At 34.9% G+C, this 19,919-nt stretch overlaps 1 protein-coding gene across 1 annotated transcript; it reads left to right on the forward strand.

The window, feature by feature from the left end:
- Positions 1 to 4,911: 4,911 nt before the first annotated feature.
- Positions 4,912 to 19,830, forward strand: LOC138310016 (gasdermin-E-like). Its single transcript, XM_069251165.1, is given in 10 exon segments — positions 4,912 to 5,267; positions 13,850 to 14,037; positions 14,548 to 14,792; positions 15,678 to 15,834; positions 16,626 to 16,860; positions 17,353 to 17,534; positions 18,461 to 18,595; positions 19,081 to 19,227; positions 19,643 to 19,703; positions 19,706 to 19,830. Coding segments are annotated over 9 exon segments (1,464 nt in total). The 5' UTR covers positions 4,912 to 5,267; positions 13,850 to 13,860.
- The last annotated feature ends 89 nt before the right edge of the window (positions 19,831 to 19,919 follow it).

Consider the following 19,919-nt stretch of genomic DNA (forward strand, 5'->3'; position numbering starts at 1 on the left):
ACTCTGCATTTTTTTCAAAATGTACCGCTTCATTATATTATATCTGCAACTGGATCGAGTGTCTACATATTCTCAGTAAATATAAAGTTTGTTCAAGATTGCACTTTTTTGTTTCTTTGACAAAGCTATAAAAATTGCAAAAATGACATGTCCAAATTCCAGAACTGCAAAAAATAGAAATCTTTCATTATATTTACATGTTCAGTTGGATCTTACATAATTGTTCATTTCATATGAGATTTTATGAAACGAGTCTAAGGAGTTTTATTTTTTTCGTGACGAGTTTCACAAAATCTCATAATAAAATTAACAAAAATTTAAAGGGACTAAATCGCTAAAAATCATGTAATAAAAGATAAAAAGAATTATAGGACTAAAATTAATTGTAAAAGTTGTGTACTTTGTGTTAATAACAATATTTAAAAGTTTGTATAACAATTTTGTTCAAAATGGAGAAAAACTGAAAATAAATAGGACCGACCTAGTCACTATTTCATATTATTATCTTTCGGCGAGTGTAAACAACCCCTATGTGCATGCGCGACGCGTGAACATTCCAAACATCCGATCGAAGGAAATCTCATCTGTCTAATGGACATATCTACTATCGACTGAAAACACAAATTTATCGACTACAGGTTCCTGATTACTGTGTCAATCTAATAAACGTTGAAACGTATGCAAAAGTTTTGTGAAGAGTTTCTAAGTGTAAATAATCCTATACTGTACAGGTTTTTGTAGCCATAAAGAAGGGTTTTCATTATATTATATGGTTTTATACTTGCTTCTACCATTATTTTATTTTCATTTGTCATGATATTATGTACTATTCCGCTAAACCTGCCAATATTATTAGGCTTTTAAAAAAATGGCCTAATATATAGACTTTATAATAAGGAAAAAATGACGAAAAACTCATAATATAGGCATGTTTAGCGGACTAAATAAGTACGTGTATTTCTTTTATCATTATATCAATATTTGACATTCCGTATATATGGTATATCCTTAGTTATAATGTCTATCCGTCTTATGGGCATTCCCTATATATCTCTAGTTATAGTCTTTGTCCGTCTAATGGACTTTCCTTATATAGCCCTAGCTATAATATATATCCGTCTAATGGAAATTCCCTATATATCCTTAGTTATAGTGTCTATCCGTCTAATGGACATTCCCTATATATACCTAGTTATAGTCTCTATCCGTCTAATGGACATTCCCCTATATGTCACTAGTTTATATAACTTTTTTAACATCTGATTTACTTAAAAAAAAATCAGCCTAACTATATATCTAAATTTTATGTGTACTTTTATGTATTCAAAGCAAAAATATACCTTACATATACTATGTACATATATGTTTGCTTAATAATGTACATGTACACCTGTATTCATGTATAATATATACATAATTAACGGGTGAAAATACCTCTCACTTCTTGTCATATTTCCATCAAATACTATAAAGCTTCATAGAACTATGCTGTTTTACTTGGCAATGTAGATACAGGGGCGTAGGAAGCGGGGTGTGGGAGGTGGGGGCGGGGTTGGAAGGGGTCAGGGGGAGGGGGGGGGGTGGGCAATTGCCTCCCCGTTTCCCAGGACGAGTGCAAACATTTCTTGTTTTCGCCGACTGAAATGTTCTAAAATTGCACATTTGAAAGAAAAAAGGGTCCTCCTCCACATTTTCGTGAACTAGACTTAAAATGTCAATCAGGGGGTTCTACGTGCTATTTTAAAAAAATGTCTCTTAAAAGATTCATCTGTTTATATGACTTAGCAAAACAATTAATTCATTATTATTTTGTGTTAAACAACAATGTACCGATGGTGTGAATCCAGTATGTTCAGATCGAGTTGCATAGATATGACGGCATTCACAATTACCGATTCTTAATGCAGGTAAATTTGAATAAAAAAAAAAAGTATTATGTTAAGAACGCTTTAAAATCATTAAAATATATCGTAAAACTCATCACAGCGCACGCAACAAAGGCAAACTAAATTATTTTATGATATTTTTTGTGTTAATTAGACATATATATACACGATTAAACACCAATCGTTGTTCAAATGATGAATATCATTTATGGTCTGTCGGCGGTGGAGCATCTTTAACAATCAACAATTTTGAATTTTAATAACTTTGTCAAAGGCCTTAGTAAAGCCCATGATCAGGACATCGGTCTATTTTCTCACTCTTTATCACTGGGACATGGTACAAATTTCTAACCAACAGGTAAATCTATATATTATAGTATCTAGTATATAAATATTGTTTAGAAATTTGTGCCAGGAAAAAACTGCCCCACCCCTCCGTTCCCCAGGACGGGGGGCAAACATGTCTATTTTGCCTCCCCCCCCCATTTTCGCCGACTAAAATTTTCTAAAAATGCTTATTTGAAAGAAAAAAGGGTCCTCCTGCACATTTTTCGTACATCATTCTAGAAAATTTTCCGCTGCGCAGCGCATTTCCTAAAACATTCAAGCACAAAATGTTAAACCTTAAATAGGCCTAGTCAAAATTTAATACACAGAACTAGACTTAAGATGTCCATCAAAGGATTCTATGTACTATTAAAAAAAAAATCTTTTAAAAGATCAATTTGTTTATGTCTTAGCGAGACAATTAATTCATTTTTTATGTTACACAACCATGTGCCGATGGTGTGAAGCCGGTGTATTCAGATCGAGTAGGGTTGCATAATGTTTTGACGACACAATTATCATTTCTAAATGCAAGCAGCTTTAAATCGAAAAATTACCATGTTAAGAACGCTTTATAATCATTAAAATACATCGTAAAACTCATCTCAGCAATTCTAAATTACTATTTTTTTCCCGGGGGTCACCCTCAGACACCTAAAACACTAATATCTCGCGCCTTCGGCTCTCACACACTAATTTGGCCAATTTGGGGTGGGGGGGGGGGGGGGGGTGTTTCTCCTTGTATTCCAGCTTTCCTCCAACCTCCAGTTTGATAATGAAATAGACCAGGGTGTAGAAATCGTAAGTGATCGGAACCCCTGGATTATCGAGGATTTAATCGTACATATGTACAGTACAATAGGGTCACTTGGATCAGAAACATGAATACACAGACAGCTATACTAGTGTACAATGTTCTATATATATATTGTATATATATATATATATATATATATATATATATGTTTCTGCTTGGACTGGGCGACGGGAATATGAATGAAAGTTTTTTTGTGATATAATCTCCAACGATTGCATGATCGTAAAAAGCAACGTAATGTCGCAAAAATAACGTATTTAAAAAAGCTATAGGTAGTACCAGAAATATATATGTATATATGTTTCTGGTAGTACAGTCTATTTTTAGCCCACCATCTGTATTCAAATCGCCTTTCGTCCGTGGTCCGTCCGTCCTTCCGTCCGTCCGTTAACAATTCTTGTTACCGCTATTTCTCAGAAAGTACAAAAGGGATCTTTTTCAAATTTCATATGTAGGTTCCCCTAGGGCCCTAGTTGTGCATATTGCAATTTGAGACTGATCGGTCAACAAGATGGCCGACCGGCGGCCATCTTGGATTTTGATTGTTAAAGTTTGTTATCGCTATTTCTCAGAAAGTACTGAAGGGATCTTTCTCAAATTTTATATGTAGGTTCCCCTAAGGCCCTAGTTGTGCATATTGCAATTTGAGACTGATCGGTCAACAAGATGGCCGACCGGCGGCCATCTTGGATTTTGATTGTTAAAGTTTGTTACCGCTATTTCTCAGAAAGTACTGAAGGGATCTTTTTCAAATTTCATATGTAGGTTCCCCTAGGGCCCTAGTTGTGCAAATTGCAATTTGAGACTGATCGGTCAACAAGATGGCCGACCGGTGGCCATCTTGGATTTTGATAGTTAAAGATTGTTACCGCTATTTCTCAGAAAGTACTGAAGGGATCTTTCTCAAATTTCATATGTAGGTTCTCCTAGGGCCCTAGTTGTGCATAATGCAATTTGAGACTGATCGGTCAACAAGATGGCCGACCGGCGGCCATCTTGGATTTTGATAGTTAAAGTTTGTTACACCGCTAATTCTCAGAAAGTACTGAAGGGATCTTTCTCAAATTTCATATGTAGGTTCTCCTAGGGCCTTAGTTGTGCATATAGCAATTTGAGACTGATGGGTCAACAAGATGGCCGACCGGCCGCCATCTTGGATTTTGATAGTTAAAGTTTGTTACCGCTATTTCTCAGAAAGTATTGAAGAGATCTCTCTCAAATTCAATAAGTAGGTTTCCCTTAGCCCCTAGTTGGGCATAAAGATTTTGGGACTGATAGGTCAACAAGATGGCCGACAGCCCGCTTCTTGGATTTAGATAAATAAAGTTTGTTACCGCTATTTCTCAGAAAGTACCTTAAGGGATCATTCTCAAATTTCACAAGTAGGTTCCCCTGGGGCCCTAGTTGTGCATATTGCATTTATCGGTCAACAAGATGGCCACCTGGCCGCCATCTTGGATTTTGATAGTTACCGCTATTTGTCAGAAAACACTGAAGGGATATCTCTCAAATTCCATGCATAGGTTCCCCTTGGGCCCTAGTTGTGCATAGTACCTTTGGGACTAGTCTGTCAACAAAATGGCCAAGCGGCCACCATCTTGGATTTCACCACTGTTTCTCAGAAAGTAATGAAGCGATCTGTCTTAAATTTCATATGTAGTATGTTTGAAAAAGTTTAAAAAGCAGGGAAAAGATCCCTCTTTCCATTATCAAACATAGATCATTCTTTGGTGGGCGCCAAGATCCCTCTGGGATCTCTTGTTACTTTTACTTTCGTTTTCTATAATTGCAATTTTCTTTGCACCTGCGCACTAACACCGAATTAGTAATGGGTAAGTGATAACTCCTTTAATTTCACGTTCAAATGACTCCTATAATTATTGTTAAAATATACTATACGATAGACATAATTAAATGGTCACGTTTTACACAAACGAATAAAATGAAGAAACTGTCTTACGTTTAATAGTCCTAGCACTTTGTTTTGCTTCCTGTTTTTGAAGCTTCCGGTTTCATTTCATTTTATATATTAGGTCTATGTTATAGTCGATGTTATGCTACATAGTTAAAAGCGGAAGCCATTGTTCGAAATCAGGAAGTATTTGTTGACCGCTTATAACATTAGTTTCTTTATATTTGTAGGAATGATAGATAAGCCAAAACTTGTATTTCATTTTTGCATGCCAATGTGAATTTACCCACGTTTTTAAAACGAAGTGCGTTGAAAGACATCAACGGTAAGTCAATGAAAGTACTTAGGTAGATCGCGATGTGCACCACCAAATATATAACAGTATAACCACGTGTAGATGTGCGCACATGGCGTGTATATACGATCTTTATTATGTATTGCTTGTGTAACAGAGCTTATGATTTTTACCACTTACACTATCATGGGCACAGGAGAACCAAGGGAGCTCACAGGTTCCAACAAATCAGTGCTGTCAAAACGTGCTATAAATATGCTCCTTCTTTCCTCATACGATCATCAGATGCAATTCTTGACTTCTGATATTGCTTGCTGTCCAGATTTCAATGAGCCCTATACATTGTCTGTCTTGAGCTTCAACCCCTATCTCTGCATCCTTGAATGATACTCCAGGGGTCCCTTTGGAGACAAGAGAGAGCGCGACGTCCATTTTCAAAGCCACACAGTCAACCGCAGTGTACTGTTATACGGCTATTTTGTGACATCAAAGGACTAAGATATCTGTTCTGTTCTGTTGTCTTCAGTTTTAATATGAGGCAGTCTATGGATATAGAGGTTATAAGTGATCGGAACTCCTGGAATATCGAGAATGCTATCTCTGCTGAACCACACATTTGCACATATTTTTTTTTTTATTATTTTAATCTCTTTTTTATCTATGAGAAATAAGCAATGTGCCACCTCTACAAATGTTTGAACTGCGTGCTCTTCAACACAGTGCTGATAACATTCTATCTTTAAGAGCTGACTCAGACACTTCAATGGAATTCGAAGAACAAGACTCAATGTTCATATGCATGTACATGTAGCTAGATCAGGCATACAATGTAGGAATTAAACCTGGGTCCTGGATGTATCGCTACCTCACTCACTATAATTAAGCAAGAGAGGAGACAATATAGTGGCCAATGCAGACCGAATTTAGAATCGGGAACCTCGATCCGAACACTAGACTAAATGGTGAATATTGCTCTACCATCATTGAAGATGCTCCACCGCCGACAAATGGTATTTTTTCACTATCAAAAACAGGAGCAGACGATTTAGTATTTTTCTTCAGTTACAAAAGTTACTTACTTTACACCATTACCACCATTGAAAAGTTTGAGCTTCTAATTCTAACAAAATTAAAAATATGAAAGATAATTAATTGCATCCCGAAATTCTGACGCACTATATCCTATATGGAATGAAGTACTGATTGCGCATAACCCAAAGGCAAAATAAATTATTTTATATTATTTTTTATGCTAATTGGACATACATACACTCGATTGAACACCAATTATTGTTCAAATAATGAATATCATTTATGCTTTGTCCGCGGTGGAGCATCTTTAAGCTACATTTATGTGGTCACAGATGATCGACCATGTCCGAGTCCTGCTCCACTGGAACCATATTTTGTAGTCTATTGCGAATGCTCAACCAAATAATGGTGTGATACATGCAGCTAGAGGTAGATGCTACATTAAGAGATAGTTATTTAACTCCAAAGTAGTAGCATTGCTTGCAGTACCCTATAGCCAATATCAGAAATCAGAAACCGCAATATTTGCAAACAGCAGAAGACGTCATTCATATTGTCAAATCAAATGGTCTTGAACTATTTATTTCCAAGACTGTCTATACTTAGTTTAGTACCAGAGCAAGTAAAACATATGGATACATGTTTTATGAAACCATTTATCCAGTATATGACCCAATAAGTGTCATGTCCCTATAAACGCCCCTCCCCCTTTTGAGGCCTCAATTTCAATTGCCTGACCATGTACATGTTACAACTAATATGCACAGTTACTGTTATATGTATATTTATAGAGGAAATACATCTTTGATAATGCTAAAACTGCATGGACTCTGTAATTTTACCTAGTACATTTATTCCTGTCATTGCCAAAAACAATATGGTTGTTGTATTTCATAGTATTTCTTTACATTTGTTCATTACATTTTCTTTAAAATTATGTATGTAAGTAATAACTAATTATATATGTAAGTAATAACTAATAAGTAAGAATGAAATACGATACGTAATTACATTTTCCTCAGTAAAAATAAGGTTTCATGGTGAAAATATACGTGATAGTTTAACTAGAGTGAAAATATCACTTTTGATTTGACCAAACGTAATGACACATTGACAGTGAAAATATAATTTTGATTGTTTTGTTGCAATGTATACATGTACCAAAATGGATGGCAATTTAAACCTTAATTAGTATGTGTTAAATTACTAAAACTGGTTACTTAAAATCTAAGTGGGTTGCAGATATGTATTTATTTTCTCTTTTAGGTAAAACAACCATGTTTTCTGCTATTGCTGAGAAGTTTACCAAGATGGTGGACGGCGATGATACATTCATTCCCGTGCGATCCATCGCTAGTGCACACGATCTCAAACTCTTTCAAATTGTAGTGAAGCGAAAGAAAAGACACTACATTTTCTGGAATAAAGTGACCTACAAGCCATATAATTTTGAAGTAAGTACTTATTTCATTTTTATTTCCCTGCTCCCTTGGATAGTCTTCATGCATAGACAGGTTTGACTGTATACCTTTTTGAAAAAAACACATTTATGAGCATAATTTGCTCGATTGCGCATAACCCAAAGGCAAAATAAATTATTGAAAAAATTATTTTTTTATGCTAATTGGACTACATTTTCACTCGATTGAACACCAGATTGTTCAAAAATGAATATCAAATTTATGCTTTGTCGCGGTGGAAATCTTGAAAGGTCAAATTTATGTGGTCACAGATGATCGAAATGCATGATTTCAAGAGTCCTGCTCCACTGGAACCATATTTTTACATAGTCTATTGTCGAATTGCTCAACCAAATAATGGTGTGATACATGACAGTTAGAGGTAGATGCTACATTAAGAGGTAGTTATTTAACTCCAAAGTATAGCATTGCTTGCAGTACCCTATAGCCAATATCAGAAATCAGAAACAGCAATATTTGCAAACAGCAGAAGACGTCATTCATATTGTCAAATCAAATGGTCTTGAACTATTATCAAGACTGTCTTACTTAGTTTAGTACCAAGCAATTTTAAATTCATATGACATGTTTTATGAAACCATTAAATCCAGTATGTTACCCAATAAGTGTCATGTCCCTACAAACGCCCCTCCCCCTTTTGAGGCCTCAATTTTTTATTGCCTGTACCATGTACATGTTACAATTAATATGCACAGTTACTGTTATATGTATAATTATAGAGGAATACATCTTTGATAATTGCTAAAACTGCATGGACTCTGTAAACACCTAGTACGGTTACTCATTGAATTTAATTCCTGTCATTGCAACAAAAAGCAATATGGTGTTGTATTGCATGGTATTTCTTTATTACATTTAAGGTATTACATTTTATTTTTCATAAAATTTCATGTATTTAATTGTAAAGTAATAAAGAATTATATATATTAAAGCAAACTAATAACTAATAAGTAAGAATGAAATACGACATTATACTAAATATTTCAAACATTTTCCTCAGTAAATATATCAAGGTTTCATGCAAAAAATATACGTGACAAATGTTCACTTTTGATTTGACCAAAACGAATGACAACATTGACAGTGAAAATATTTTACGTTTTATACCTTGTTTTGTTCAATGAACATGTACCAAAAGGATGGCAATTTAAACCTTAAAGTACATTTTAAATTACCCCAACTGGTTACTTAAAATCTAAGTGGGTTTGCAGATATGTATTTAATTTTCTCTTTTAGGTAAAACAACCATGTTTTTCTGCTATTTTGCTGAGAAGTTTACCAAGATGGTTGACGGCGATGATACATGTTCATTCCCGTGCGATCCATCGCTAGTGCACAGATCTCAAACTCTTTCAAATTGTAGTGAAGCGAAAGAAAAGTACACTACATTTTCTGGAATAAAGTGACATACAAGCCATATAATTTTGAAGTAAGTACTTATTTCATTTTTATTTTCCTGCTCCCTTGGATTCAGGTTGCTTAAACATGCGTAGAAAGGTTTGACTGTATACCTTTTTGAAAAAAACACATTTATGAGCATAATTTGCTCGATTTTCTTAGGAAATGAGGCCAAACAGTGGTTAAAATCATTAGCCTGAGATAGCAGTTTATTATCACATCTGTTTAGGTACTTGCTGAGCCAGAGGGTGCCAGGGGGGGGAAAGGGTACCAAAATTATAGCAAAACAGGTATAATAATCTAAATTGATTTACTCACTTCTTAAAGGTTCAAGTCCCTCTACCAATTATTTTGAAATATTCTCAGAAAATACAGGCGCAAATTTACCATGTTTTTATCGAGCAAAAAAACGCAATAAATTAGAACACATTTGTACTGTGTGTTTTCCAGAAATGTAAACTTAGATGTTAATGAAGTCAAAGAAACTATTTCTCAAAGATTGAAAGGTCAAATTGCATTCTAAATTGACTCGAGTTCAAGAACTAAGGGTATAAATTACATAGTGTTTATATATTTTGTTTCAGCCTGATCCGAACTCAGAGTGACCGTTTAGGCCCATGGGCCTCTTGTTTTTAATGATTAAGATTTTTAAACTTCACTTTCGACGGCTAATTTTAGCAAAAAAAAGAGAAACATATTTTCTCTCTCCCTTGGGATTTCCGTAGCCAGGTTTGACTTTATCAACCTTGCTTGATATATTTTTCGTAATGAAGATTTTAACTTCACTTCCGACAAACTAAATGACGTACTGTTACCCCCCTTCTGTGATGCGAGTGGATGAGATATCCCAGGAGGGATTCTGTAAATGGCACAGGACCATTGAGATCTTGGCTTAGTGGTAAATTTGGTGTGGATATTTCTGGAGGAATTACTGACGGGATTTTGTTCAACATCCGATACATTACTATTGAAGCAAATCTAGGTCAACTCAACCTTGTTATAGCTGGATTCAGCAAGTCTAGAACGAGAGCTTATTAAAAAGGTGAGGCATATCATAAATTAAGGTATTGAAGTTGGATTTTATTCATAAAATTTCACAAGGTCAAGTTTATTACTGCAAACCTATGAATTAAATGGAAAGAATGACAAGAAAATTGTGCCTTAATAGATTATTAAAGGTAGATATTAATAAATATGCAAGATTTCTCCCTGCAAATAGTATCTTGGAGTAAATGAAAAAAAAATCAAGGATTGTTCCCTTGATTTCTCCCTTGACAAAAACTGACTTAAAAGAATCAATAAAATTCTCAAAGTAATTTGCATTCCTACATGTATTTCTCAAGTTGAACATATTAAAGTCTTGAAACCAATGCAACCTAAAACATTTTACCCCAACCAACATGCTCCAAGACATTGGATTTTGATTTAAGTTGTGCAAAATTTTCTCAGAATTTCCAGGAATCTATTTTGGTGCTCAATTCTTCATAGGTATATACCTATACCGTGTTCACTAAAATTAGCACCTAGTGCACTTAAAAATTATGACAAAGGGGGTACTTATATAAGTTGAGGACAAAAAACTTCTGAAAACTTCAGCTGTATTTTACTATTTCCGTCTCATGGCACATTAATCCGTTGCAATAAACATGTGATAAAGATAAAAAGATAAGCATCATTCCTTTGATACATACTAATATGTCCCCTGATTTACATGTGAAAGCAATACTGTGATGATGAAAGCACCACACAGTGGTAAAATATCGCTAAATCCATTAGATGGGATGGGGACCATTTATGTTTTTCAATCCTCAAAGTGAGGTGTGTTTATTGTAGGAAAGTATTAATTATAGCAAATTTCAGTATTATAGGGATCTATATTGATGTTGATTTCTTGATTTTGTCAACAACCGTGTATTTTGAAATATCATTTTTTTTTTTAATACAGGCGCATTAACTTGGCCCATGTTTTAATCGAGCAAATTCGCAATAAGAAGAACTGTGCTGTGTGTTGTCCAGAGTATCGTCAAACTCTCAGCATGTGAAAAAAGTTACAAGTAACGGATAAACTCTTTCCATTTAGAAGGGAGCATCAATGCTCGAGTCCGGTATGAAGCTGCCTCTACATGTGGATTTATTATTTTTTAGTATCACTGATATCGAGTAAAATTTACTCGATATCAGTGAAAGATGGGTAGAAATTTTAAGGCCCACTACCTTTGCGAAACAAAAATTAAAAGTTTCTTAAAACAATAATACTAAATGAAAATATATATCAATGGCCTAAGAGGACACCGACCAAATTCTAGATTCCCTGCGTAAACTACATGTATGTTAACAGTGAAGATTCATTTCACTGTTTTGCTTTCTGGCGCAGTGAAAACCAACCAATGGCGGGAACGAAAACGACCTGCCTTATGAAAATTAGGATTAAATTTATTAAAGTTATATTGTTACAAATGTGATGGTAGTGTAAGTGTAGTAATACCGTTAAGTTAATAACTTTTGTGACTCTATAAGATTATCAATTTCGCGTGTATATACGATCTTTATTATGTATTGCTTGTGTAACAGAGCTTATGATTTTTACCACTTACACTATCATGGGCACAGGATAACGGGAACCAAGGGAGCTCACAGGTTCCAACAAATCAGTGCTGTCAAAACGTGCTATAAATATGCTCCTTCTTTCCTCATACGATCATCAGATGCAATTCTTGACTTCTGATATTGCTTGCTGTCCAGATTTCAATGAGCCCTATACATTGTCTGTCTTGAGCTTCAACCCCTATCTCTGCATCCTTGAATCATACTCCAGGGGTCCCTTTGGAGACTAGAGAGAGCGCGACGTCCATTTTCAAAGCCACACAGTCAACTGCAGTGTACCGTTATACGGCTATTTTGTGACATCAAAGGACTAAGATATCTGTTCTGTTCTGTTGTCTTCAGTTTTAATATGAGGCAGTCTATGGATATAGAGGTTATAAGTGATCGGAACTCCTGGAATATCGAGAATGCTATCTCTGCTGAACCACACATTTGCACATATTTTTTTTTTATTATTTTAATCTCTTTTTTATCTATGAGAAATAAGCAATGTGCCACCTCTACAAATGTTTGAACTGCATGCTCTTCAACACAGTGCTGATAACATTCTATCTTTAAGAGCTGACTCAGACACTTCAATGGAATTCGAAGAACAAGACTCAATGTTCATATGCATGTACATGTAGCTAGATCAGGCATACAATGTAGGAATTAAACCTGGGTCCTGGATGAATCGCTACCTCACTCACTATAATTAAGCAAGAGAGGAGACAATATAGTGGCCAATGCAGACCGAATTTAGAATCGGGAACCTCGATCCGAACACTAGACTAAATGGTGAATATTGCTCTACCATCATTGAAGATGCTCCACCGCCGACAAATGGTATTTTTTCACTATCAAAAACAGGAGCAGACGATTTAGTATTTTTCTTCAGTTACAAAAGTTACTTACTTTACACCATTACCACCATTGAAAAGTTTGAGCTTCTAATTCTAACAAAATTAAAAATATGAAAGATAATTAATTGCATCCCGAAATTCTGACGCACTATATCCTATATGGAATGAAGTACTGATTGCGCATAACCCAAAGGCAAAATAAATTATTTTATATTATTTTTTATGCTAATTGGACATACATACACTCGATTGAACACCAATTATTGTTCAAATAATGAATATCATTTATGCTTTGTCGGCGGTGGAGCATCTTTAAGCTACATTTATGTGGTCACAGATGATCGACCATGTCCGAGTCCTGCTCCACTGGAACCATATTTTGTAGTCTATTGCGAATGCTCAACCAAATAATGGTGTGATACATGCAGCTAGAGGTAGATGCTACATTAAGAGGTAGTTATTTAACTCCAAAGTAGTAGCATTGCTTGCAGTACCCTATAGCCAATATCAGAAATCAGAAACAGCAATATTTGCAAACAGCAGAAGACGTCATTCATATTGTCAAATCAAATGGTCTTGAACTATTTATTTCCAAGACTGTCTATACTTAGTTTAGTACCAGAGCAAGTAAAACATATGGATACATGTTTTATGAAACCATTAATCCAGTATTTGACCCAATAAGTGTCATGTCCCTACAAACGCCCCTCCCCCTTTTCAGGCCTCAATTTCAATTGCCTGACCATGTACATGTTACAACTAATATGCACAGTTACTGTTATATGTGTAATTATAGAGGAAATACATCTTTGATAATGCTAAAACTGCATGGACTCTGTAATTTTACCTAGTGCATTTATTCCTGTCATTGCCAAAAACAATATGGCTGTTGTATTGCATGGTATTTCTTTACATTTGTTTATTACATTTTCTTTAAAATTATGTATGTAAGTAATAACTAATTATATATGTAAGTAATAACTAATAAGTAAGAATGAAATACGATACTTATTTACATTTTCCTCAGTAAAATATAAGGTTTTATGGTGAAAATATACGTGAAAATATCACTTTTGATTTGACCAAACGTAATGACACATTGACAGTGAAAATATAATTTTGATTGTTTTGTTGCAATGTATACATGTACCAAAATGGATGGCAATTTAAACCTTAATTAGTATGTGTTAAATTACTAAAACTGGTTACTTAAAATCTAAGTGGGTTGCAGATATGTATTTATTTTCTCTTTTAGGTAAAACAACCATGTTTTCTGCTATTGCTGAGAAGTTTACCAAGATGGTTGACGGCGATGATACATTCATTCCCGTGCGATCCATCGCTAGTGCACACGATCTCAAACTCTTTCAAATTGTAGTGAAGCGAAAGAAAAGACACTACATTTTCTGGAATAAAGTGACCTACAAGCCATATAATTTTGAAGTAAGTACTTATTTCATTTTTATTTCCCTGCTCCCTTGGATGGTCTTCATGCGTAGACAGGTTTGACTGTATACCTTTTTGAAAAAAACACACTTATGAGCATAATTTGCTCGATTTTCTTAGGAAATGAGGCAAACTTGGTTAGAATCATTAGCCTGAGATAGCAGTTTATTATCACATCTGTTTAGGTACTTGCTGAGCCAGAGGGGCCAGGGGGGAGGGGTCCCAAAAAAGTCAAAATGGTTAAAATTTCAAAACTGATTTACTCAACTTATTAAAGGTCTCAAGGCCCTCTACAATATTTGTAGCCCTGAAACTCAGGTGACCGTTAAGGCCCATGGGCCTCTTGTTTTATAATGATTAAGATTTTTAACTTCACTTTCGACGGCTAATTTTAGCAAAAAAAGAACATATTTTCTCTCTCCCTTGGGATTTCATAGCCAGGTTTGACTTTATCAACCTTTCTTGATTATTTTGTCGTAATGAAGATTTTAACTTCACTTCCGACAGCTAAATGACGTACTGTTACAACCCCATTCTGTGATGCGAGTGGATGAGATATCCCAGGAGGGATTCTGTAAATGGCACAGGACCATTGAGCTCTCACTTAGTGGTAAATTTGGTGTGGATATTCTGGAGGAATTGGCCGACGTGACATTGTCAACATCCGATACAGTTACTATTGAAGCAAATCTAGGTCAACTAAACCTTGTTAAGCTGGATTCAGCAAGTCTAGAACGAGAGCTTATTAAAAGGTGAGTCATATCATAATTAAGGTATAGTTGATTTTATTCATAAAATTTCACAAGGTCAAGTTTATTACTGCAAACCTATGAATTAAATGGAAAGAATGACAAGAAAATAATCTGAATAGATTATTAAAGGTAGACATTTATAAATATGCAAACATTTCTCCCTGCAAATAGTATCAAAGAGTAAATCGCAAAAAAAATCAACAAATTGTTCCCTTGATTATCTCCCTTGACAAAAACTGACTTAAAAGAATCAATAAAATTCTTTACGTAATTTATACCTACATGTATTTCTCAATGAACATATTAAAGTCTTGAAACCAATGCAACCTAAATACATTTTACCCCAACCAACATGCTCCAAGACATTGATTAACCTTTAACCTGTGCAAAGTTTTCGGGAATTTCCAGGAATCTATTTTGGTGCGATTCTTTATAGGTATATACCTATACCGTGTTCACTAAAATTAGCACCTAGTGCACTTAAAAATTATGATAAAGGGGGTACTAATATAAGTTGAGGACAAAAAAACTTCAGTCGTATTTTACTATTTCCGTCTCATGGCACATTAATCCGTTGCAATAAACATGTGATAAAGATAAAAAGATAAGCATCATTCCTTTGATACATACTAATATGTCATGATTTACATGTGAAAGAATACTGATGATGAAAGCACCACACAGTGGTAAAATATCGCTAAATCCATTAGATGGGATGGGGACGTTTATGTAATTTCAATCCTCCAGAAGACAAGAGGTGTGTTTATTGTAGGAAAGGCGCTAATTATAGCAAATACGGTATATATAGGGATCTATATTGATGTTGACTTCTTGCTTTTGTCACAACCGTGTATTTTGAAATATTCTTTTTTTCTTTTAATACAGGCGCATTAACTTGGCCCATGTTTTAATCGAGCAAATCCGCAATAAGAAGAACAGTGTGCTGTGTGTTGTCCAGAGTATCGTCAAACTCTCACAGGATGCTGAAGTTACAAGAACGGATAAACTTAATTTAGAAGGGAGCATCAATGCTCGAGTTCCGGTATGATGCTCTCTACATGTGGATTTATTATTTTTAGCCCACCATCATCAGATGGTGGGCTATTCAATATCAGTGAAAGATGGGTAGAAATTTTAAGGCCCACTACCTTTGCGAAACAAAAATTAAAAGTTTCTTAAAACAATAATACTAAATGAAAATATATATCAATGGCCTAAGAGGACACCGACCAAATGCAAAATTCCCTGCAAAAACTACATATATGTTACCAGTGAAGATTCATTTCGCTGTTTTGCCTTCTGGCGCAGTGAAAATCAACTAATGGCGGGAACAAAAACGACCTGCCTTATGAAAATTAGGATTAAATTTATTTAAGTTATATTGTTACAAATGTGATGGTAGTGTAAGTGTAGTATTACCGGTAAGTTAATAACTTTTGTGACTCTATAAAATTATCAATTTCATTTTCATTACCATTTGAAAACTAAAAGCCGGCTGTTTCAGAAATCTATGTCATGTGTAAATTATTATGAAAGGAGCTGATCGGTATGGCATGTACATAGTGTAAAATATGATCTCTGTTACACAGCTGACGGAGCATGGTTTTTAGGGTCAGTCGGTTAGAGCTGTGGATTTTCACCCTGAAGACCTTGTGATAAACACCATATCAGTTGGTTATTGTTTATGTTTACACATCTCAGTGTAGTATGTTAACATCTATGGCGACTCTCATTGCTCATTTCCAAACTATTTCGATTTTCTCGAATACCCTAGTATTAAAGTAAAAATATCATCCAATTTAAAATTGATTTTGTTTGAACATTTTATTGCAGGGCGCAAGTGAAGTAAGTGGAAGTGCATCAGAATCGTTTGATGACAAGAACATTCGTGATATAGGGCTCCTTAAAGGTCAGCCGATAGCCTACAAAGTGTGGGAGTTACAGGTGGATAAACATGGAGGTGAGATAGTACCCTGTATCACCGGCGATTTTCCTGGAGGATTTATGAAGAAAGAAGACATTATAGGACGCCCCCTCCAGCCATCCTCCACCATAGACTCAGGTGGAAGTAAGTACAGTGCACTGTTCACAGTTTTACATTGTAATCTCTAAGTATTAAAGTACATTGCACCGTTAAAAGTTTTACTATGTAATATAGCTAAGTACCGTATTATAATTTAAATTAATACAAAATGTACAATTAAATCAGTGATGTACTTATGTAACAATTTTATTTCTTAATTCTTAGTTTAAAAAATGTATGGATTTGGAAGCCAAAATGGGTCCAAACCATGCATAGTCCTTTGAGCTAACATTTCACAAAATTACACATAATTTAAGTGTCATAGTCGAGCAATGAATCTAGTCTTAATGCATTTGTTGGCCTTCCAAAAGTCCTTATATAGCAAAACAACAGTCAAGTTCTGTCTACATGTCCAGAATTGAAATTGAGGCTTCAAAAGAGGGGAGAGGGAGCGCTTGTAGGGAGAGGGGCACTTATTGGGTCGAATGCTGTATTTTAATCAGATTAGATGTAGACTAGTAATCATTTTAATTGTAGACATGGATCGCCTGGAAACAGATGGTGCTCCAAGCATTGGTTTGGAAAGTCCGACAGACAAGCCGGAGAAAGTCTCCCAAATCCTACAACCTGTCTTCTCCATGCCAGAAGTAGACAGAGAAAAAATAAAAGACCTGCTGTTCAATGCATCAACAGAGGATTTCGAAAAGCTTGACATTTTGGTAAGATTCATATTCTGAAAATGGTTAATGTGTGCTGTAACGTGGCGAAAATTTTGGCATGTTATTTTTTCTTCAGTAATGTATTGAAAACCATCACGTTTGATGTATTCAGTCGTAAAAATTATTCTAGGGCACAGACAAAAAATTATAATAATGCCTCATAAACATTAGTTACCGTACAGAATTTTAGTACCTGTAGCTATCTGTAGCTAAAGTTTCCATCCACCATCTAAACCAGGGACATCTTTGTATTACTGTAAATGGCCCTGGCTGTTAATAGGACGTTAAACTATTCAAACCAAAAATTAACATATTCTAAGGGATATGTAATTACCTCTGACACTTTACTACTGACATTACATACATGTAGGGGTGTACCAGTACATCAAACTATCAATATATTGCGATTGTATGCATCTTTACTCGATCAGTCGATGGCAAATTGAACAAGTCGATAATATTTGCGGATAGTATGCCAAGCTATTGATAGTTTCAGATAGTTTTCTGTTGCTTGGACTAATATGATTGTACTCAAGAGGATTTATATAGTAACTGACTAGCAGTCACGATAAAATGTCACTCTTCCCATGCTATTCAATTAAAAAGCAAACATTAATGTTGTTCTCGATCACAATTGTCAGTGTGTTGGGGGTTGCTACTGACGCTAACATGTAAAGGGAGATAACTCTAAACCAACACTGCACTAGATGTACGATATGACAGCCAAGTCATTGAATAGAATTTGAAAGAATTCAGAATCCAATACTATCGTAATACTGTATAAATGGAGTTGGAATATTGGAATAGTGTTTTGCATAATAGCAATGGTTAAAATTGTTGGCGATAGTCAAAGGATCAAAATATAGAAAAATATTTGTCCTGTTTTGCTGTCCTCTTGTTTGTCTACTGCCTTTGTCTTTTTTCAGTTTGATCAAGTAGAAAACAGATTTCATGATAAGACCAATGATGATGTGCTCACTCACCCTGGAGTTAAAAACTTGAAATTTACAAAGAAAAAAGCATGCTGTGATTTCCTTGCTTTGGCTGGATTTGACTTTAAGGTAGGTAATTGTATAACTTATAATTCCCTATCCTCTCCCTCCTGTTTGTGTGGTAATTAGGTGGGGTTGTTTTGGGTACTAAACACATACTTATTTTACCCAATCAAGTTTCAGCACAGAATTGATCTTGTGCAATGGCATCATCATGGCATATACCATAATTGATATTAAGAAAGTATCTGATGATGGATTGTTAGTTTACCTTGTCAAATACAGTAAACCCAATATTTTTCACAGCTACTAAATTTCATGATTTTCGTTTCTGAATCAATACAAGTTTGCGAAGATTAACATTCGCAAATATTAAATTTGAATGGTAATCAATATCAATATATATAAAGTAGATGTTAATTCATGGCAATAAACTTTTGCAAATTTACATGTATCGCGGATGTAAATTGCAGACGAAAGAAAGTTGGTTAACAAAGAGAGTACATACAGTTGAAACAGTGGAGATCTCATTTTTGAATATTTTGTTTGTTCAGGATGAAGAGATACGATCACCAGCTGTGTCTACACCAGAGTTCGTAGCTTGTTGTTACTTGATGGAGGCCATGTCAGAGCTTCCTGATAATGTATTGACTTTAGTCCGAAGGTGCAACTCGGAATTGTGTCCCACCCTTCGCCATGTGGTAGGTGGCTTAGTGCAGAAATTCCACAAAATACCTGTAACCAATACCTGAAAACTTACTTAAATATCAACAATGAATTTCATAAGTGTAATTTAAATGAAATAATTTGTAATATGGAAATTTTCTTTATTTCACTTTCATTAAATCTCCAGAAATATATTGAAAATGACAAATTTTGAGAATCTCATGTAAATGATATATAAGTAATTACAATTAAAAAAAAAAATGCAACTGTATAGTGAAAATTTTCACACTTGGAAATACATGTACATATATACCCATGTTTAAGCGCATCCTTTTCATAATTTTTTTTAAGCGCAAAGCTTGGCACTTATTTGATTGACTACAGAATTTAAAAAAAATAAGTTACTAAAAAGCTATCAGCAATTTCTTAGTTGTTATCAATTGTTTTCAGATTGAACATTTCCTGAACGGAGAACCCATGGTTACATTTACTAGGAAAGTTGAGGAGTTGGCACGGATGAGGTCGGAATGGAGCTGCTCAAACAACTGAATATTCATGTCGACATGGAAAGAAAAAACCCACTGATGCCTGAAAACTCGAGGCTAACCGATTGTGGCTGTATACTGGTGCTATTGTGATTGGTGACAATTTTTTTTACAGTGGTAAATTCATGATGTACGATGCAAACATTTTAATACAGTGTGTCCCATCAAATATAAACAGCATG

Source organism: Argopecten irradians, chromosome 16 (assembly GCF_041381155.1).
Source record: "Argopecten irradians isolate NY chromosome 16, Ai_NY, whole genome shotgun sequence".
In the NCBI taxonomy this organism is placed as follows: Eukaryota; Metazoa; Mollusca; class Bivalvia; order Pectinida; family Pectinidae; genus Argopecten; species Argopecten irradians.